The sequence below is a fragment of the Phodopus roborovskii genome, unplaced genomic scaffold (assembly GCF_943737965.1).
Source record: "Phodopus roborovskii unplaced genomic scaffold, PHOROB, whole genome shotgun sequence".
In the NCBI taxonomy this organism is placed as follows: domain Eukaryota; kingdom Metazoa; phylum Chordata; class Mammalia; order Rodentia; family Cricetidae; genus Phodopus; species Phodopus roborovskii.
In genome coordinates this window covers 5,036,264-5,057,414 of record NW_026126459.1, presented here as the reverse complement: position 1 = coordinate 5,057,414, position 21,151 = coordinate 5,036,264, and the positions used below count along the sequence as shown (strand labels likewise).

At 42.4% G+C, this 21,151-nt stretch overlaps 1 protein-coding gene across 2 annotated transcripts in view; it reads left to right on the top strand.

Annotated features, from left to right (window-relative positions):
* Nucleotides 1-21,151, top strand: part of Enthd1 (ENTH domain containing 1) — a 108,684-nt gene that overhangs the window by 47,451 nt on the left and 40,082 nt on the right. For both annotated transcript variants that reach the window (XM_051189409.1, XM_051189408.1), the window contains exon 4: nt 5,746-5,869. In XM_051189409.1, the coding sequence (XP_051045366.1) occupies nt 5,746-5,869 (124 nt within the window). The remainder of the gene's footprint in view (nt 1-5,745; nt 5,870-21,151) is intronic.

Below are 21,151 nucleotides of genomic sequence, written 5' to 3'. Positions count from 1 at the left end.
GAAAACTGACTTAAATATCCCTCTGTGCAGTAGAGCCAGAGACATCAAATGCCACCTGGTTTCCTGAATCAGTTTTTAAACCCTGACATTTTTACCTTGTTTTAGAGGAACACTCAGTTACTGGCTTACATAATACCTTATTTTGTATCAATAAGAAAATGATAACTGCTTTCACAGGGAACATTCTAGTAGCTGAGTTTCTCACTTTTAAGGCATGATTGTGTGTTAACAGTGTCCCATCGCCCTCTTGACAAGCATGACCTCCTGTCACACTAGGGACATTCAGTGTAGTCAATATGTCTTCTCTAGCTGCCTGTTCCTGTAGCAGAAGACAAATCCTAGCAAGCTGAACAGTAAAACTGATTGTTGTTGCAGTGAACTGCCTGCAGAGTGCTTGTCTTCTCCGTCAGCCTTCTCCTTTTTTCCCCATGCAGAGCCAGAAGGGAGTGATGTTGTCCAGGACTCGGGCAGTGTGAGGTGGCTTTAAAACATCTCTTAAAAATCTCAAATAAAAACAAACCTCTTTAACTATTCTCTTTCTACAATTGAGAGAAAACTATCTTAAAGGAGACAAAAGTATTTAAAGGTATATTTTAAAAGATTGATTTATATGGGCTGTCTGCCTGTGTGAGTTTCTCATGTGTGCAACGCCTTCGAGGCCAGAGGCATTGGATCCCATTAGAACGGCAGTTACAGACAGTTGTGAGAGTCAGCAGATGTGGATGCTGGGAACTGAACTCCGATCCTCTGGAAGAGCAGCTGATGCTCATGGTCACACCAAACTATTTTTACCACAGGTGCTGGGGATCTGAACTCAGGACCTCATGCCTGTACAGCAAGGGCTCTTGCTGACTGAGCCACTGCTCCAGCCCCAAGTTTCATTTTTATTTTAGTGCTGTTCCTCTTTCACTAGTTCTCATTATGTAAACTTAAATCTTCTAATAAAAATAGTGGGGAAAATTAACATAAAATATAAAGAAATGAGCCAGTAATCCATAAAGGCATGGAGGAAATGTTAATGCCCTTTAGTAAGAGCAAGAGGCTAGTGAAAGTGTCTGTACCACAAGAATCTGTAATAGGAGTCTAGAAAGGACAGAACTCTGGAGAGTACAAGGGTTGGAGTCTCTGGGTACAGGAAGGGGGCAGAGGGCTTTTAGGAAACTACTCTGTACAGTAATGATCAGCATGTGTCGTTAGACCTTTGCCCAAACCCAAAGCATGAATGGCAGTAGAGGTGTGTCCAGTGTTAACTACAGACCTGAGTGAGCGTGTGTCTGTAGTTTGCTGCAGCAACCCTACCATTCGGAGACCATGACTATAGTAATGCTGCCAGGAAGATGGACAGGTACACAGAGAGGTCTGTACCTTCTACTCAATTTTGCTGTAAACCCAAAGTAGTTTTGAAATATTTTGTTTTTAAGACTTTTTTTTATAAAGTCTTAAGAGTTAGACAAATATTCCTAAGAATACTTAAACTCCACAAATAATAATGGGATGATAAATTGATTTGGCTACATAAAAGTTAAAGACTTGTATAAGGCAAAAAATAGTATAAAAAGTTTTAAGAAGTTAAAAACTGCAAATGAACAATAAGCTGATAATGAGATATTTCTTTAATAGATCAGCAGTTTTGGAAATTGATGAGGAGGACAGTCAGGATGACTCTGTAGAGGAAGGTGCTTGTTGCCAATCCTGAGGACCTGAGTTCAATCCCTGAGACCCACATGGTGGAAGGAGAGAACCCACTCTCTTAAGTGCTCTAACTATATATGAACTGTGGCATATGTGTGCCTCTCCAATATACACCCAAATGAATAAATGAACATAACAGAGTTCTTTAAGAAGTTGATAAGCAGGGGGCTGGGGCTGCAGCTAAGTGGTAGAGAGTGCTTTATGTACTTAAGGTCCTAGATCCGATTTACACCACTAAACATGTACACGTGCAAGGATGAAATGCCTCACAGAATATTATTTAGCCTCATCTGTAATTAGTAAAGCAAAATTGTGTGGCTTTCACACTGAGGAAAAAAGATGTAATTGCTACCAACCTGTATTTGCACTGAGAGGAAGAGTCACTCCAACACACTGCTGGATACAAGCAGGTGCGACTTCTGAGAGCACAATTTGGCGCCGTTCAAACTGAAAACAAGCCCATGTGAGCGCTCAGTGATGCCACTGTGAACATGCAGCTTGAAAAGATAGCTGTATGAAGCTTTTTATTGCAACAATTTTAATAGATAGAAACAAGAAAAATCCTGGAATGATTACCAATAGGAGATAATTAAGTTAATTCACACATCAGGAATACAGCTCAGCTCTATCCTGAGAGAAGGACATTTGTAATGTGCACTGGAGCAAAAGAAGCTGATGTGGGGACAGTGCTCAGTGAATGATTACATTCATCATATAGCAAGATGAACAAGGTAGATTGCTTAGTCCCGGGCAGGCTAGAGAGTAATGTGCATATACATACATATGTGTATTCACACACACACACACACACACACACACACACACACACACACACACAGTGATTCCATTTAGCTTTAAAAATATGTGTTGACACAGAAAAATTTCTACCAAACTCATAAAGTAAACTGAGTACCAGTTGCCCCAAGTAGAGGAATGCAACTTGGAGAAGTGAGCAGAAGCTTTGTTCTTCACTCTATACCATTCATGTTGTTTTGTGTTTTTCAGTAAGTATTTTCTACTCTAAAAAATAATAATTCACAAATATAGACATTGAAATGGACTTTTAAGCAGAAGCAATGATGCAGCAGAAATGAGAATGATGAACAAACATAATTAGAATAAGTATAATTCCCACTTCTCTAGCAACTCTGTTGAGTGCAAATCTCTGCAAATAGGAAAAATGCACAGGAATAAAACCAAAGGGCAAAATTTGTATAGTCTTCATTTTGCAAAATACTTAGCAGAAACAGCAGAACAGACATTTGTCATCCATCAGTATTGATTTAGCAACTCACAGCGACATAGAAGGTTCTGGTCAGCCTTAATTTTGTGTGAACCACTTCATAACATCCCTATCAGTTGCTATGGAAACAGCTGCAACCAAAAGGAAAAAAATCTGCAGCCTTGTGTGTGTGTGTGTGTGTGTGTGTGTGTGTGTGTGTGTGTGTGTGTGCGTGTGTGTGTTTTCAGTCTTTTCAGGCATGAAAAGAAGGTGTTTTTTTTTTGTTTGTTGTTTGTTTTAGTTTTGGTTTTTGAGGTAGTAAAAGCTACAAATAACATTATCAAACTTAATGATAAAAACTCTGGAGAGTATGAAGGAAGAAAACAGACCAGTGTCAATTATAAACATAGATTTCCTTCATTTTGAAAAAAACACTCTGGTGAGCCCTGCTCTACTTTTGAAAGCTCTGTTCTGCCAATAACTTTATTTGTGGGGCTGACAAGAGGCCTTACTCCTTGAGAGTGCTTGCTGTGCAGTCATGAGGATCTGAGTTCAAAGCCTGAGAACCACATAAAGAGTGTGTGACCACAAGCATTGGCAACTGCAGTGTTGTGTGGAGGGATGGAGAGGGCAGAGAAAGGAGCATTATTACACAACAGTGAGCTCAAGGTTCAGTGTCAAGAGACCTTGTCTCAAGAGAATAAGGCATACAGTCAAAGAGGGCATTCCACATTACCCTCCAACCTTCAAGTGCTTGTGATGGCATGTGCTCTTGCAAGAATGCATGCATGCGCACGAACATGAGTGCACACATGTAGATTTTTGTCATTTAGAATCTGGGAAGCTTTGTATCATTATAAAACATAATTATTAAAATATAAAATGAAATTAATGTATCTTTGGGGTTTTTCTTCTGTGAAGTTAGTATTTTTGCTCTAAGATGATGATGAGTTTAAATGTGTGCAAGATCCAACAGGTAACCATGGATACACTCTGTTTGCATTATCTTTTATATCCTTCGCATGGAAGAAAGGAGATACAAATACAAGATAGAAGAGATTGTCATAGTCTGATAGGCTTGACTTATGTTGGTAGCTTGGCAATCTGAGCTCATGTAATTTGTCTTATCAGCAAGCTAAAGAAAAATCCATAAGATAATTTCACTTGATAGAGTCCAGCACCCATTTATGGAAAAACTTGGCAAACTTGAAATCAGGTGGTAGGCAAACAATATGAATAGTATTTCAGCAAATATGGATAGTAAAGAAATGCTGGGAGAGGTAGCCAGCATTGTCAGCCTGAAGACACAGTGAAATAATTAGAATGGCTGAAATAGAAATAGGGACAACCGCATACAGATGTGGGCGTGGAGGGATCAGACCACTCCTGTTTTGATGGTAGGAATTTTAGATGAAGTCACCCTTCAATTTGGTAGAAGCTTATAAAATGGAACACACAGGGCAGAGACAGGGCTTATTATTGAAAGCACTTCTTGCTCTTGTAGAGGACCCAGGTTTGATTCTCAGCACCCACATGGCAGCTTACAACCCCCTTTAAGTCCAGTTCCAAGGGATCCAGTACCTTCTTCTTGCCCACATGGGCCCCAGGAATACAATGGTACATAGATGCACATGCCAGCAAAGCACTCATACACAATAAATAAATAAGCAAATCTTTAAAAATAGAACCAATTGAGTATGTGCTTGTGCTGGGTACGATTAATCCCAACACTCAGGAGGCAGAGGCAGAGGCAGATGGATTTCTGTGAGTCCCAGGCCAGCCTGGACTACAGAGTGAGATCCTATCTCAAAAACAACAAAACTTGAATATAACATCCATCCAAATACCCCAACAATGACACCCCTAGTCATTATCTCATAGATATGGAAATTTGCTTACATTATATAAAAACCTGCATGCGGCAATTTTATACATAACGGCCTAGGTCCAGTGCTTGAGTGGGTTAGATGAGGAACTTTTGGTGTGCACAACTTGGGTGAATCTCTAGCAACTGTGCTGGATGAAAAGAGCCAATTCTAAAGGGCTATAGACTGTGGTCCCATTTATATAACACAATTTAAATGTCAAAATTACAGACAGGCTGGACAGATCTGTAGGAGCCTGGGATAGAAATGCTTAGTCTCCTGGCTGATTCATGTCAGATCCCAAACATGATGTCCTAGTTAGGATTACTATAGGTGTGATAAAACCATGACCAAAAGCAATTTGGGAAAGAAAGGGTTTATTTCACTACAGTTCCATATACTAATTATCATCAAAGCACTGAGGGTAGCAACTTAGGCAGGGCAGGAACCTGGGGGGGGGGGAGCAGAAGCTGATGCAGAGGCCATGGGGTAGGGGGAGGTGCTACTTACTGGCTTGTTCCCCATGATTGCTCAACCTGCTTTCTTATAGGCACCAGGACCACCAGGCCAGGGGGGCACCACCCACAATGGGCTGGGCTTGCCCCCATCAATCACTGATTGCCTGCATGGTTGCCTACAGCCCAATCTTACAGAAGCACTTTCTCAACTGAGGCCCCCTCCTCTCCAGTGACTGTAACTTATATCAAGTTGACATAAAACTAGCCAGTCACATGATTTTCTTTTGACCATGTGTCTGGGTATGTATACATGAGTGCAAGTGCCTTCTGAGGCCAGAAACATCAGGTCTCCTGGAGCTGGAGTGACAGGCAGTTGGGAGCTGCTGGATGTACCTGCTGGGATCCAGCTCTAGTCCTTCTGAGGACAGTGCACAGTCTTAGAGGCTGAGCCATCTCTCTGATGCAGTTTTGGTTTCTCAGTACATGTATTCCTTCTTGTTTCTCTCAGGACCTAACATTGCTGCATGACGAGTGTCCAAAACAACTTTTGCCTGAGATACCTCCTTCCATCACCTCTCCTACTTCCTGGCTTTCAGAAGGGGAAGCAGAAGTCTGCAAACTCTGGGATGCAGGTAACTTGGTTATGGACAGAAACATGAGTAAGATGCACTAGAAGGGAAATCTATGCAAACTTGAGATTTGATTTTTGAAACAAAACAGCAGTTGCCTTGTTTATTTTTGATAACCCAGGACAGGACTGTATGATAAATGTAACCCAGGCATGTCTCCCATTTTGTCAGTGGTTTGCTTCACTGACTTTTATTTCTTTCACTTCTTTTTCATTTTGTCTAAAAATTAACTATAAGTTTTAATCCTTTATTTTTGAAAGCATTAAAGAGCAGAAAACTTATTTTCTGTTCTTTAAAAAGATTCACTTTTATTATTTTTAATATGTATGAGTGTTTTGCATGCACATTTGTCTGTGTGTGCCTTTGTGCCATGGAGGCCAGAAGAGGGTGGCTGGTCCCCCTGGAACTGGAGTTACAGACAGTTGTGAGCCACCTGTTGGGTGCTGGATATTGAGCCTGGGTCCTCTTCAAGAGCAGCCAGTGTTCTTAACTGCCAAACCACCTCTACAGCCCAGTTTTAGTATGTAACTTATTTTTGATGAAGTTTAATGAATGAGATCCTTCTAAAGAAGGCATTAAGTGAAAATGTGAATAAGCATAACAATAACATCTGCTTCACAGCTTACTTAATCATCTCTTGAACAATTAACATTAGAAAAGGGTACAGTATAATCTGGGCGTGGTGGCTAACACTTAGAGCCCCACCTCTCAGGATGGTGAGATAGGAGGATTGCCACAAACTTAAAGCCAGCCCCATCCAAACCAACCTGGACTGTAGTGTAAGACCCTGTCTCAAAACCTCCTGGGGCAGAGGGCACAGGATAAAATTATACGAAATGATAACAAAGTCGCCTCCAATAAATGACAATGTTGGGTCCCATCTGGGCTCTGCTGTTGTCAGGACCCAGTGCAGTCTGGCTCTGGATGAACCTCTGCCTCCTGTCTCTGTTCTTCATAAAGTCCCAATCTGCAGTGTACTTTGGAGCTGAAGATGGAGCCCAGGCCTCATGGCATGCATGCTAAGCACACACCGCACACTGCACTGCATCTTGGTTGTAATAGGCTTTTCCTCTAGGTTTGCTCAGTAAGTAGGGTGCACCATCCTTCACCAAGATATGAATGAGATGTACCTCAGTACCCCTCACAACTTGTCTCTGCTTTTCTAGCTCCCAGTCAGCCTGTCCTGTCTCACAGAGGTGGTACCTCATGGTTTAGGTTCTCTCTGCTCCCTGTTCTTGGAACACAGTGTGTTAGTATAGACTTACTTTCCTTACAAGCACACATTTACAAATAGTTCTTCTAAACTCCTGTAAGAACTTAGAGAATATTTTAATAAACACAACAAAACTTGATGCATGGTGATATTTGTGTGGGATGGCATTTGCATAGGTGATTGTTATAAATGGCCATAATTCAGGGACAAGTTTGCTTGGCATTTTAATTTTTTAATTAATGAATGAATTTTGAGACAGTGTCTCACTATGTAGCCTTGGCTGGCCTGCAATTCTCCATGTGGAGCAGACTGTCCTGGAAATAACTCACAGAGATCCACCTGCCTCTGCCTCCTGGGTGCTAGGATTGAAGGAGAACACCACCACATCTGCCCTGCTTAGTATTCTTCTAATGCCCTTTACAGCAAACAGCCCAAATCCAAAAGCTTGAAGAAAGAGGAATAAGGAAAACTTTCTTGTATTCTGACATCGCCTAACATTTTTTCCTCCTAGCATTTCAAATATAGATTCTCTTTTTGAGAGCAGTTTTTAGATTCACAACAGAACTCAATGGAAAGTGCAGAGTGTCTCTGCTCTTGTGCAAAACACACACAACTCGTTGCTATCCACGGTTATTACAGTCAGACTTGTATTGACGTAATGGTCATTCTAAGTCTGTGGCTTTGTCCCAGGTCACTTTGGTGTGGGACAGTCTGTGAGTTTGAATGGCATGGCATACGTACACTATTACTATACAGTGTGGTCTTGTCCCATGTCCCTCTGTGCTCTATTATTCACCCCTGCCCCTGTTAGCTCTGTCAGCCACTGACCTTTTTTTTTTTTTTAATGGTTTTTCCTTTGTTAGAGTGTGATAGCATTGGAATCATGAACACATAACCACTTCAGAGTGGCTTCTTTGAGGTTCTGAGCTGATTGAAAGTTCTCCTCATGGCTGGATCATTCCTTTCTCCTGAGTGCAGAATAAGATAGACCAGCTTATTGATTTGCCCACTATAGGACACTCTGGTTGCTTTGGGTTCTGCAGATTCTGATAAGTAAGCAGCCAAGGTAGGCTTTTGAATTTATATATATATATGTGTGTGTGTGTGTGTGTGTGTGTATTTCTCTCTAATACTTTAACACAAGTGAAGCTGAGTGTAGGTGAGAATAGAGGCCACCCTGAAGAGGAGGAGCCACAGAACATGTACACGAGGGCATGCCTCCACTGTTTTTCTTAGCCAGAGTCCATCTCAGTCAGAGGGGCTCTTCCTGTTATTTTTAATGTATAAGTATGGTGTGCGTGTGTGCGTGTGTGTGCGTGTGTGTGCGTGTGTGGGTGTGTGTGTGTAAGTGTATGCACATACCCTATGTGGAAGAAGCTTGAGTTAGTACCAGATGTACTAGCTCAGTGGCTCTCTTACTGAAGTAGGGTCTCTCACTGAACCCAGAGCTCACCAATTCCTACTAAGCTTGTTAGCCCTCTTGCCCTGAGACCCTGTCTCTGCCTCCTGAGTGTAGGATTACAGACAGGCTCACAAAGCCATCTCCCCAGATCTTTCCCTATTTTTAAGCCTTTCTTTTCCCAGCTTGCTAAAATGCAGATCCTAGCATTTCACTTCCCAGCTTCACAACTGTCAACAGCTCTCTGCAGCCAGTGAGATAAATCTAATTTCTTCATATTGTCATAGGAAATTTCCATAGTTTGATCTCAGCCAATCTTTCTGGTCCCATCACCCCCAAACAGCCAGTACTCTCATGGCTCTGTGACATTCTGTGGAGTCCCTTTTCTTTAGACTGTCTTTGTTCCAGGGTACCATGCTGGTCTAAATTTTGTGGCATAAATACCATTTATTATGTCATGGATTCCCTGGGTCAGGAATTAGGACAAGGCACAGTGGGTATGGTTTGCCTCTTCCATGATGGATAGATGTCTGGGCCTTGGCTGAGGAGCTCAAAGGCCAGGCCAGGAATCTGCTGAAGGCTTGCTCCCTTGTGTGTCTGGCCTTTGCTGCTGGCTATCCACTGGAGGCCTCAGTTCCTCTCCACATGAGCCTGTTTAAGTGGTCCTTCCATATGGGCTAGTGAGAGCTTCCTCACAGCATGGTGGCTGGGTTCCCAGGGTGAGCATATTCTGTCCAAGCAGAGCACAGAGACCCAGTAGAGGCTGAATAATCAATTTCATACTTCTATGTCTGTTCATTCAGGCAGTTGCAAAGTCCTGCCCAAGCTCAGGGGACCAGAGGATAGACCTCTGCCTCTCCATGGAGGGTCATATCACATTAAAAGAAACACAGCATTGGGTGGGATGTATGTCGGTACATACATGTATGTTCCAGTATGTGCATTTGGCAAAAGCCTATCACCTTTCTATCACATTATAAATATTGACAAAGTCCTATTCAAATAGCAAGGCCCAGTGAAAATGTCATGACTATTATAAAATCTTCCTATGTGCTAAGTAATTTCTCCTTTCAGTATGGTCTCACATGACTCTCCCAATACCTTTATCATAGGATTTTAAAATTTGTGTTTTAAGCTGTATAGATTATACTTGCTTTATAATTACAGGAGTTAACAAGTTAATATACTCATTAAAAACATTTGAACATTGGAAATAAAGTCACTCCTCATTCCAACTGTCACTTATCCAACACAGTTGTCTCCACAGAGTTAATCACTTAGTGGAAAGTTTCTAGACCATTCTCTGTGTATTAGCACACACATATTTTGAATTATATATAGCTAACTTTATTTAGTTTTAGAACACTATTTTTTATTTTTCCTAAAACTATGTGACATGTTAGAATACCACTCTGGTGGGGAAGTGGGGGTGGAAAGATTGCTCAGTGTCTAGAGCACTTGCTATTCTTTCAGATCAGAGTTCAGTACACACACACTTAAAATATATATATATAAAGTCTTAAAAAACAAACAAGAATACCACTTGATTATCCTTCCATGTTTGTCACTATGCAGAACATTTTCTTAACCTTCTGTAATATATAGTTTATTCCACTGATGGTCAGAATTCTGGTGTTTTATACTTTCACTCATAATTATGGCTTTGGTGAATAGCCTTGTAAATATATGTGAGTGTCCTTCAGGGTGGGTTTTTAGAAATGGCTTTCCTGTGCTGTATTGTCTGCCCATGTTTCTCATTATTGCTTTCAGTTAGCTCTTCAAACACCAGTGCCAGTCCAAGCTTGCAGAACATGAGAACCCAGCCCCATCACCTCACACCCTCACTAGCACCTGATTATATTTCCATCACTTGTATGAAAGTTGAATTGCATAGCTAGTATAATTGGAATATTTCCACATATTGATTGGATGTTTTTGTTTCCTTCTCCGTGGCTTGCTTATTTATATAATTAACCCATTTGTCTTGTGTATTGTTTGTTGTTCATCTGAATTGATTTTATGGCATTACATATATATGCACATATAATTTATGCCTGTAATTTGTGTTGCAAATCTCTTCCAGGCTGTGACTTGTCTCTCAGCTTTCTTATTGATGTGTTCAAAGAAGTTTTAGGTTTTGTATCATACTTTTTTCCTTCATAGCTTGTGAGTGTGTGCTTCACAGGATGGAAAGCAGCTGTCAGGTTGTAGATGTGGCTCACTCAATAGAGTGCCTCCACACAAGCATGAAGGGCTGAGTTCAGATCCCCAAAGCCCATGGAAAAATCCTAACAAAAAATAAATAAATAAATAAATAAACAAACAAACAAACAAACAAACAAAAAAAAAAACGCATGAGAAGCCCTCTTTTGAATTGTTGGTTAGGGTTACTCAAGAGAATCCCAAACCATATAACCTATTGCTGTTGCCCTTGGTTGCCCCTAGAGGAAGAAGGTAAGTTTCTGTTGCTGAAGACATCATGCATTTTAGACATAGGGCTCAGAGAACCTGACCTGCATCTGACATGAAAGCCTCCACTCCAAGGACTAGCTTTCATGGTACCAGGAAGTGCCATTTATCTTCCCAAGGAGACAAACAACGAACAGTGCTACCCAGCAATGCTGCCTATAAAACATCAGCAACCAGCGTGGAACGATATACTAAGAGTGTAGTAGTGGCATGCATACCTTGGCAGTAACCAATAACTCTCTAATTGGGCTTAAGGCCCACTCAACAAGAAGAAAATTGTACCTGGATCTAGAAACCTAGCCAACTTCTTAAGGCTAGTGAAGTCATGAGTCTTGGAGAAGAACCTAGAACTGTCATTTTACAAAAACAGAATATTTCCTATCTAAATTAGAAATATTTATCTTCATACCCACAGCTAAGTGTAGTTCTCACACCTCATCAAGGAAACTTCTCTTTGCAACAGAGGGAGACCATTGCAGAAAACCACAACCAATCAAAATGCAGTTGTGAAGCCCAGTCCTAACTGATACATCTATAACACAACTCTTGCACCTAAGGCTCAGGGATAATAATAATAATAACAGAAGAAAGGTCAGAAAGATTGTAAAAGCTACAGGAACAGGAAGTTTGCTGGGAGATGATGTCTTCTAGAAATGTCAGAAGCTACATACATGAAGTCTCACCAACATGGCTGCCTAAACAAGACCTGAACATGGACAATACCAATAGCTATGCTAACATGGAAGGGAGAAATCTTATGAAGCCTCAACCATAGACAAAGAACTACAGGTATCTAAGGAATACTGAGAGCAGGAGAGATAGTCTTCACTAGTAGTGAGTAGAGCACACCAATTGGTTACCCAATACCAAATGGTCAGTTCTGAAAATGGTAGTATTTGTATATTTAAGAACACACCACACCACACACACACACACACACACACACACACACACACACACAGAGAGAGAGAGAGAGAGAGAGAGAGAGAGAGAGAGATCAGTAATTAAAGAAAAAAAGGTCATGAATTTGAAAGAGAATAAGTGAGGGGGGGTGGTACATGGCAAAGTTTGAAGGGGGGGGAAGGGGAGGGAGAAATATACTTCAAAAATTAAATTATTTAATAGAAAAAAGCCTGGTATAGTTCATGCATTCTTATAACCCTAGACTTAGGGAAAGGAGGTGGAGACAGGTGGATCTTAAAGCTCCTTGACCAACCAGCCTAGCCTGGTAAAGGTGCTTGCTACCAAGCCTGACAGCCTGAAGTTTGATCCTAGAATCTACATGATGGAAGGGAAAATAGACTTGAACACATTGTCCTCTGAGTTCCACATCCATGTCAGGATGTTCACACCTGTTTGTTTTTTAAACATAAAATGTTACACAAAAAATAAGAGCGAAGATGGCAAAAGATTGAGGAAAGACTAGATGTCAACCCCAAGCCTCCACACACAAGGACATGAGTCCAACATGTGCGCACGCGCGCGCGCGCATGTGTACACACACACACACACACACACACACACACACTACACACACACACACACACACAGAGCACTAAATATACACACTCCAAGTTTCCCCCAGGTTCATAGGTTGTATTAATACCAGTATATTTTCATGGCTTGAGTTATGTAGTCGATCTTGATTTCAAGTGTTTGTGAGTGGTTGTAGACAGCAGCTTGTTCAGCCACTTATCTCACAGTGCTGTGGATTGGTCCCTTTCACTCATTCCCTGTGTGTGTACACACACTCACATGCTCATTTGTATTTGTGCACACAGACTCCAGAGGTCTATGTTGGGTGTATTCTCTATGTTCTCTATCTTGTTTATTTATTTTTTTAGAGACAAGGTCTCTCTCTTAACTTGGAGCTTGCCATTTTGGCTAGGCTGGCTGGCCAGTGAGCCCCTGGGATACACCCACCTTACCCTATAATGCTGTGGAGATATGGAGACACCTAGCTTTTTATGTGGATACTGGGATCTGGACTCATGTTGTCAGGCTTGCACACCAAGCATTTACAACCCTCCCCAGCTCCCCGATCTTGTTCTGAAATGGTTCTGTAACCTTTAGTGGTTGTGTGAGTTAAACTGCTCTCCCTGGTCCCCCTCACACTGTGCAGTGAACTAATACCACCTTAATAATCCCTTAATGCTCTCGTGGGTGACACCAGCACTTCACTATTACATAAACGATGGTGAATTAACACCATTTACCCACCCGAACAAAGCAGGCTTTTATTTCTGTTTCTGTGATTTGATGCAGATTTTCAAAACACTTTATTCTGAGTTTCTTTCTGTCCAGTTCACTTACTTATCCTGTCAACAGATGGTTCTGATTTCCATGTTCTGATTTTGGCAACTTCAGCCCGTGGCAAAAATAAAATAAGAAAGCTATTCTGGCCAAGCCTTCCATTCTGTTCCTTTCTTTTGCCTTTTGTCCCGCTTATTTCTTTTCTTTATCACCTAGTGTTAGACCCTCAGGAGTCATCTACATATATGGTCATCATCTCCCTCCATTGCTGCATAGTATTCCCTGCAGGTACACTCTGTCGTTGGTACTGTGTATCATGCTTGTTTGCTTGCTTGCTTGTTTGTTTGCTCTCTGTCTTGTTTTGTTTTTAATTGCACACAGAGCTTGTATGAACTCACATAACTTGTCCAAGACTCCTGAACCTCATGAACAAGAATTTCTCCTAGCTAATTATTTGTCAGTTAGATAAGAGCTCCTTGAAATCACCTGGCAATGCCAGGTTATTTTCCTAAGACCTCGTTGCTAGGTCTGTGCTAGTCTGCACCAGCCCCTGATCTTGTTGTGTTTGAAAACCTGCCAAGGTAGATAGATGGTAAGATGGTCTCTCATTTGTTCTAAACTGTTTTTTTTTTTTTTCTTAATGAAACTGAGCATATTTCCCTGTGTAGAAACATTCCACAGCCTGACTCACTCGTATTTCCTTGTGTAAGGCATCTGTACATATCTTTTGGCCATTTTTCTGCTTGGTTGTTTGTCTGTTTCCTAATTGATCTGTGGGCGTGTGTATCCAGGCGGGAGGATGAGCACACCATCTCATGTGGCTCTGCAGCTCACGGGTGCTCTTTACACTTCAGATGGAGGGCTCGCAAAAACAGAAGTTCTGAATTTTAATGAGGCAGAACTTTGTTCTTTATGATCTGTGCTTTTGTGTCTCCTCTAATTTGGGAAATGTCTTCCTTCTCCCAAAAGCATGAAGATAACTCTATAAAGGCTAATTCAAAAAAACAAAAAGCATTGGCTTTCCACAGTTAAATCAATAATACACAATTGTTGGTGGTGTGTGATTGAAGTGGGAATCCAGTTCCTTTTTTCCATAGATAGACAGCTGCCCAAGAATCATTCCTTGACTTGTCTGTCCTTTCCCCCAGTGAGCTGCAGTGCCACCCATATTCTACAGCATGGTTCATGTGCACACACATGTCCTCATGGGCTCTGTTTCGAGCCATCAGGTATGTGAATGCACCTTTACTACAACAGTTTTCATTACACTATGTTCCTAACAGCTCTTGGTGGACCTTCCCTTCACCCCATTCCCATGCTTCTCTCCTGCATGAAAGCAGGTGTTTTGATTGACACAGCATTGAATGTTTAAATGGAGTTGGAGAAATGAAGTCTTTATAGCAGCAAATCATCCCATTCACTTAATGCTCACCTACTTCATTTATATTTTTTACATATAAGTGTCCTGTAATTTTGGATAGATTTGGTCCTATGTGCTTGATATGTGTAGGTTCTCAATGTAAGGTGATGCAATTATGATTTTTCAATTTAAGAAAGTGTAAAACTTTACTTCCAGTTTGGAACTATAGTTTTTTCTGGGGTAGAAGTCTGTCACATAACTTTGTGGTGGTGCTGGCCAGCTCTCAGGGCCCCTGAGTCCCCAGTGAGCCCTGTGATGTCATGGGGGCTATCCCCAGTGCTCTGCCATGTTCTAAGATGCCAGATAAGCTAGGTATATTAATAAGTTATCAGTTTGCTATATTTTCAATTTACAAAGGTTTGATCAAATCTACCTCATGAGGAATTGCCTCAAGTCTTGAGACATGACTCTGTTTTCATGGAACTCCTCAGAAGCTCCATTTGATAAATTTCATTTTCTGTTTGTTGATGGTACAGATGAGTGGAATTAATTATTTTGTGTATTGATTATTATAGCTAGCCCCCTACTGAAACCTTAGCAATCTTCCTGATTTTTGTAGAGACTCTTCTGAGTTTCTCATTTTGAAAACCACATAATTTGTGAATAATGGTAGACTTAGTTCTTCACTGGCAAACTTTCTACACCCTTTGTGTTTCCAACCCACCCCTACCCTGCTTCACATACTTCTAGGTGATAGCATGGCCAGCAGCTGCTGAGACCTAGTGCATATCTGCAAGAGGTTGATGTCAACCCAGCTAATAGGAGACAATCACTGTAGGCTTTTGCAGATCCCCATCACTAATTTATTAGCAGTTTTATCAAGACTACATTTCAAAATTTCTACACTTAGCATTTGTATCGATACCTATATATTTCTCTCCTTTAGACTTAATTTTATAAATTATTGATTTCTAAATATTAAAATAACATAGAATTCTTTGGAAAAAATCTCAATTGGCCTGGCATATTCTCTTTTCTACTTATTTCTGGATTTGGTATACCAGTGTTTTGTTCAAGCATTTCACATTTGTGTTTTGAGTGATGTTAGATTCTCTTCTCTCAAATTCTTTGCTGCAGAGGACTTGGGAGGTGTTTGCTTCTTTTTAGCTCCATGCTGCAGGCCAGGTGCTGTGAGACCCATGGGAAGACCTGTACAAGCTCTGACAGTGTAGTTTGTTCTCAAGAGTGCAGGCAGGGATGGCATTCTGATGTGGGTCCTACTTTACAAGGAACAGAAGGAGTCTGAGTGAATCGGCCCTGCCACCCAGTGATTAACTTTTCCTCTCTTGGGGTGCAATGTTTTCCTCCACTCCAAGCAGTGTGGGCATCCATAGTCAGGGGATAACCCTTCATGGTAAAGAGATCACCAAAATGAGGGAAAGTTCCTGTTGCTGAAGCCTCACCTGCTGGGCAATTCAGTGTCATGCATCCCTGTTTCTCAGCCACAGGCCACTGAGTGACCACTGCCTCTGACTAAATAAAACATTTTCACAGCTGCTGTCCAAGTATCTCCTCCACAGTGAACGTATTCTGGCAGGCATCATAGAGTCATGAGTGTCTTTGCTTCAAGTACATGTCCTCAGAGCTCTGTCTACCTACCTCCTTGTCACCAATCTTCTCATTTTATTCTTTCTTAGCCCTGGACAAAGATCCTGCAACCACTTCTTATGAGTTCCTGTTGCTTTCTCTTAAGCATCTTGCCTTTCCCCTTGTATCATATGAAGATGTACTGTCTGCAGTCTGTCTATGGAGGGGATTCTCCTTCTGGTGTTCAGCAGTATTCTGAGTGGGGCTGTAATTTGGCCCCTTCACTTCTGAGTGAAGTGCTTTGCAGGCTTACTTAGAAACCAGTCCCATCCTTGTCCCTCCCCATAGCTGCAGTGATGAGCTCTCCATAAATCTGTCAGTGTAAGCTGAAGGAATGGAAGCTTTAGCATGGCATCTTTGCCATCTGCTTGCGATACTTTTTGGGAGCCTCTGGCCTGGCTTTGCTTTGTATCATACAAACAGATCTCATTTGGTAATGGAGTGCTGTTGTATGAGTCCAGCTTCGTGTTCGGCAGATCAGATGACAGTATGTCAGGGGACGTAGTAGCTTGCTGTTATATAGTCAGGGATTCAGCCTCTTATCAGGACCCCATCCAAGCCAAGAGTTGTCTTTCAAGTGCACAGTAATCACAGACACAAGGCAGGGCTTGCACAGTGCTAGAGAGGCTAGCCCTGTGATTTCCCACCATGGGAAGGAAGAGGTTCCAGAGAACATGCCAGTCTGCTTCAGGCATTTGCAGTCCCACTGGCTCCACTATGCTACGCAGCTTAGCTATCAGCTTGTCTAGCGGCCCAGACCTGCTTCAGGCCTTGCCTTGCTGTGGTCTTTACTCAGTGCAGGCAGTGTACCATGCCATCCAGAACCCAGATAGGCTGTGGATGGTGGGATTCTTTCCTGATGTTGGACAACTGAGGGTGTGTAGCACGAGTTCTAAATAGGTCTCAATAATAAAAGCTGGGAGTCAGATATAGGGTTAAATGTTGAAAGATCAGAAAGATAAAGGAGCAAACCACAGCCATACCTTACCTCCTCAACTTACCAGCAAAAAGAGACTGAGCTCCTGTCTCCTCCCTCCATATACTTTCTCCACACAGCCATATCACTTCCTATCTGTCTGTACAGACCTCCAGACCTCTATGGTTAACTAGTGGCTAGCTCCACTCTCTAATCTTCAGGCAAGCTTTATTTGTTAGAGTATAAACAAGATATCAGTAACCACAAGGGCACTCATAGTTTGTCTCTCATTGGCAGGTGGCAGGGTTCAGGGGAGAGCAGTCTTCTCATTGTTCAGGCCACTGAATACTCTAAACCTACCACAGGTGTGGCAGGTCCTGAACTTGAGTATGTATAGCTCCAGGAGTGCCCGCTACTGGGTTCACACATTGAGTTGACATCATGCCACCAGTGGAGTGTCCAACATGATGCTTCGTGAATTGCAATGAAGGGAGTTCAGTCCTTAGATGATTCAGCAGAAACTGAGCATGGTGTCTCTGCTCCCATAATCCTAGTACCTAGGAGGCTGCAAAGGTAGATTACCATGAGGTCAGCATGAGCAGTGGAGTGAGGCCTTGTATTGAAACAAAGAAAAAAGAAGGCAGCAGAGTTAGATTGGCTCTTGGGCAAAACCTCAAGAGTAAAGGTATGGCTGTTATCTGTGTCACATGAAAGCTGAAAATGTGTTTAACAGGAAGCTAGCAGCTGAACAGTCAAAACTAAGCCCTCTAGGTCTGCTCTGGTATGAACTGAGCTGGAGCCTTGACGGGCAGCACAACCCAATCAGTGAGCAGCAGCCATCCCCCAGTCTCCTGGCTTCTCAGCATAGGCTCATTGTGCTGGAATATGTAAGACTTGTCCTTACAACTTCCACATCTTTAATGTCTGCACTAATTTCTACAATTTTCCCAGAAAGATGGGGATGGATGTCTTCTTGTTCTCTCTAACCATAGTAGTCTGCCCTCCATGAGCAATAGAGCCACCATAGCAGTCTGTCCATTAGGAAGCTTGTATGTATGTTCCCTGCATGGTCTGAGACTGTGCAACAACAGGTGTGGTGAGGTGAATGCCAGACTCAGATTCCTATGCTACCTGATTTCCATAAACTCCCCTGTAGCTGGCAGGGGCTCCAGAACCCTTCAGAGCCAGTGAACAATAAGATATGGGAAACATGTGGATTTCTCTAAGACAGCTGTAAATGACTCCTGGTATCTGGGGAAGGCTCTCTCTCTCTCTGGGTGTCTCTCTGTCTCTATGTCTCTGTCTCTCTCTGTTTCTCTCTCTCTGTCTCTCTGTCTCTCTCTCTCTCTCTCGTGTGTGTGTGTGTGTGTGTGTGTGTGTGTGTGTGTGTGTGTGTGTTAGCACCTACTACTCATGAAGCATAGTCTCACACTTTCACCCTGCTGTGACTTATAGATGCAGGGAGGCCTTCCTGTATATCCCCAGTCACCTCCCCACCACAAGTATCCCCCATGAACGTTTTCTGTAGCCCATCTCACCTCTGACACACTGATTGCTTATGAGCCCATCTGAAGGCACATGGCTCTCAGGTATCAACCTACCACTAGTACAGCACCAGGTTTGAATCCTGTTCTTAGGCAAGTCTAAGTATGTGTGCTGCTTTTCCAATTAGCTGTATGAAATTTTCATGTGTTTCTCGTGACCCTGTGCATTTCCCAATGCCTTTTGTTTGAGGGCAGTCATTATGTTCATTCATCTCCTCCCTGAAAGTCCCATTATGCCAGTCATCAGAGCCAAGCAATGCATGCCTGGAGTTATGAACTGAAGTTAGGGTTTCTATTGCTGTGAAGAGATACTATGACCATGGCAACTCTTTTTTTTTTTTTTTTTTAAACATGTCAATCCCAGTTCCCTCTCCCTCCCTCCCTTCCTTCTTCCCTCTTACCCTCTCTCCCTCTTCACATGCACCCTGAGGGATGCATTTAATTGGGGCAGACTTACAGTTCAGAGGTTTAGCCCATTATCATCATGATAGGAAGCATGGCAGCATGCAGGCAGACATGATGCGGTAAAAGAATTCTACATCTAGATCTGAAGGCAGTAGGCAGTGACAGTGACACTGGCCAGGCTTGAGCATCTGAGACCTCAAAGCAGACCCTCAATGACATATTTCCTCCAACAATGCCACACCTACTCCAACAAGGCCATACCTCCTAGTAATGCCTATGGGCCCATGGATGCCATTTCTATTCAAAGCAGAAATATGGGAAGTTGTCAACATAGTAACTGTGTAATGTGGTTGGTATTATTAGCCACGTTGGGCGCCATTTGTAAGGAATAGGGTTTTTCCTCCCGCCGCCAGTCTTGTCCCGCCGCTGCGCCAGCCCCAATTAACACACAGACTCTGTATTTGATATTATACTGTTGGCCAGTTACTACTTTCTTATTGGCTAGCTCTGTCTTAAGTATTAACCCATTTGTGTTAATCTATGTATTTCCACGTGGTCTTCTTACCCGGAGCCGGCTGCCGCGTACTGCTCTCTCCAGACTCTCCATCTTGGCTCCTTCCTACTTCCTATCTCCTCCTTGTCTCCTAGTCCCTCCTATATTCCTTTCCTATTGGCCAACAGTGCTTTATTCATTAACCAGTATGAGAAACATATACAGAATGACCTCTCCCATCACTTGCAGAGATGGGTATGATTCAAATACACCGTATTCATGTATGAAATCACCAGAGAATATACAACAAATTTTTTTAAAGCACCAGTTTTCATTTATCATGCATATAGTGTTCAGCCACCTCATCATTGTGGTGATTAAAGAAGTGCTGAGGGATGCTGACTTCTGACTATTTATGAATTTTTAGGTCAAGAAGTGATCCAACCTAAATCATTTTGCTGAATGTGTACATTAGAAAAATGTCATACAAGCCCCATTGACAGTTCCAATTGGGAGAATCAAGTTTAATATAAACTAAGTTGACAGGCTTTTTATCAAAATGACCATGATCTCCCAGGTATGTAAGTCCCAAGTTGAATGAAGCACATGGCCATGTGTTTATTATCAAGAGTGAGTACATTATCCACCCCACAAAAGTTACAAAAATCAGGCATTGTACACATGCCAAATAGCCTGTGATTAGCCATTGCCCTGCTGGGTGGCACTGTACACCCGCCATCTGGCCCCTGAGAAGCAGAAGCAGGAGGGAATTCTGATTCATATAGCACATTCTAGGCCAGCCAAGGTTCCATGTTGAAGTCCTGTCTCAATCAAAGGAACAAACAAAAATAAGCAAGGTCTTTGCTTTTCAGGAGCTTTCAGGCTAGTGGGAGATGACAGCCTTAGTCAGGTAATAGTGGGCAACTGGGTGTCAGGATGGGAGGGACACAGTGGTAGTCAGAAGGGCACCCAGGCTTGTGTTAGGAGATGAGGGAGGCTTTCTGGAGAAGCTAGAACTAGAAGGGTGGGCGATGACCAAAAGACTGGCCAACCAAGGCATCGCCTGTGCTGCAGGCTTTGCAATGTCTTTATTTTTCATACGAGTAGCAATTTTCTGAGCTAAATGAGGAAATCCACACAGTGTTTAAATAACCTGACCAAGATCAGGGTCAAGATTTGGAACAGGCAAGAGAGGCTGCACTGCCTCAGGCAGGGGTATAGTAGGTAAGAGGCCAGAGCAGAAGGGCGGGGTCAGGGAAAGCAGGAACAGGAAGCAGCTTAGGGAGGCCTTAAGATTAAGAGGGTGGCAGGAGGGGTCTCAGGCAAAGCCAGAGAGTGGAGCCGGGACCTGGGAAAAGGGAACCATATATTTAGTGTCCAAACTAGGACACTCCAGACAGTGACAGAACACAATGAATAATCATCTTGGCCTTGGTGTTGGCTAGGATAACCATACATCTGGATATTCCTGGGCAACATGGCTTGGATGCCTAGTGTCCTGATAAGCCACATAGAGGACTTTCGGCACTGTAGAGCCTTTTGGGTGCTTTAGTCTGGGACAGGATACAGCCCGATGCTTGGCCTGG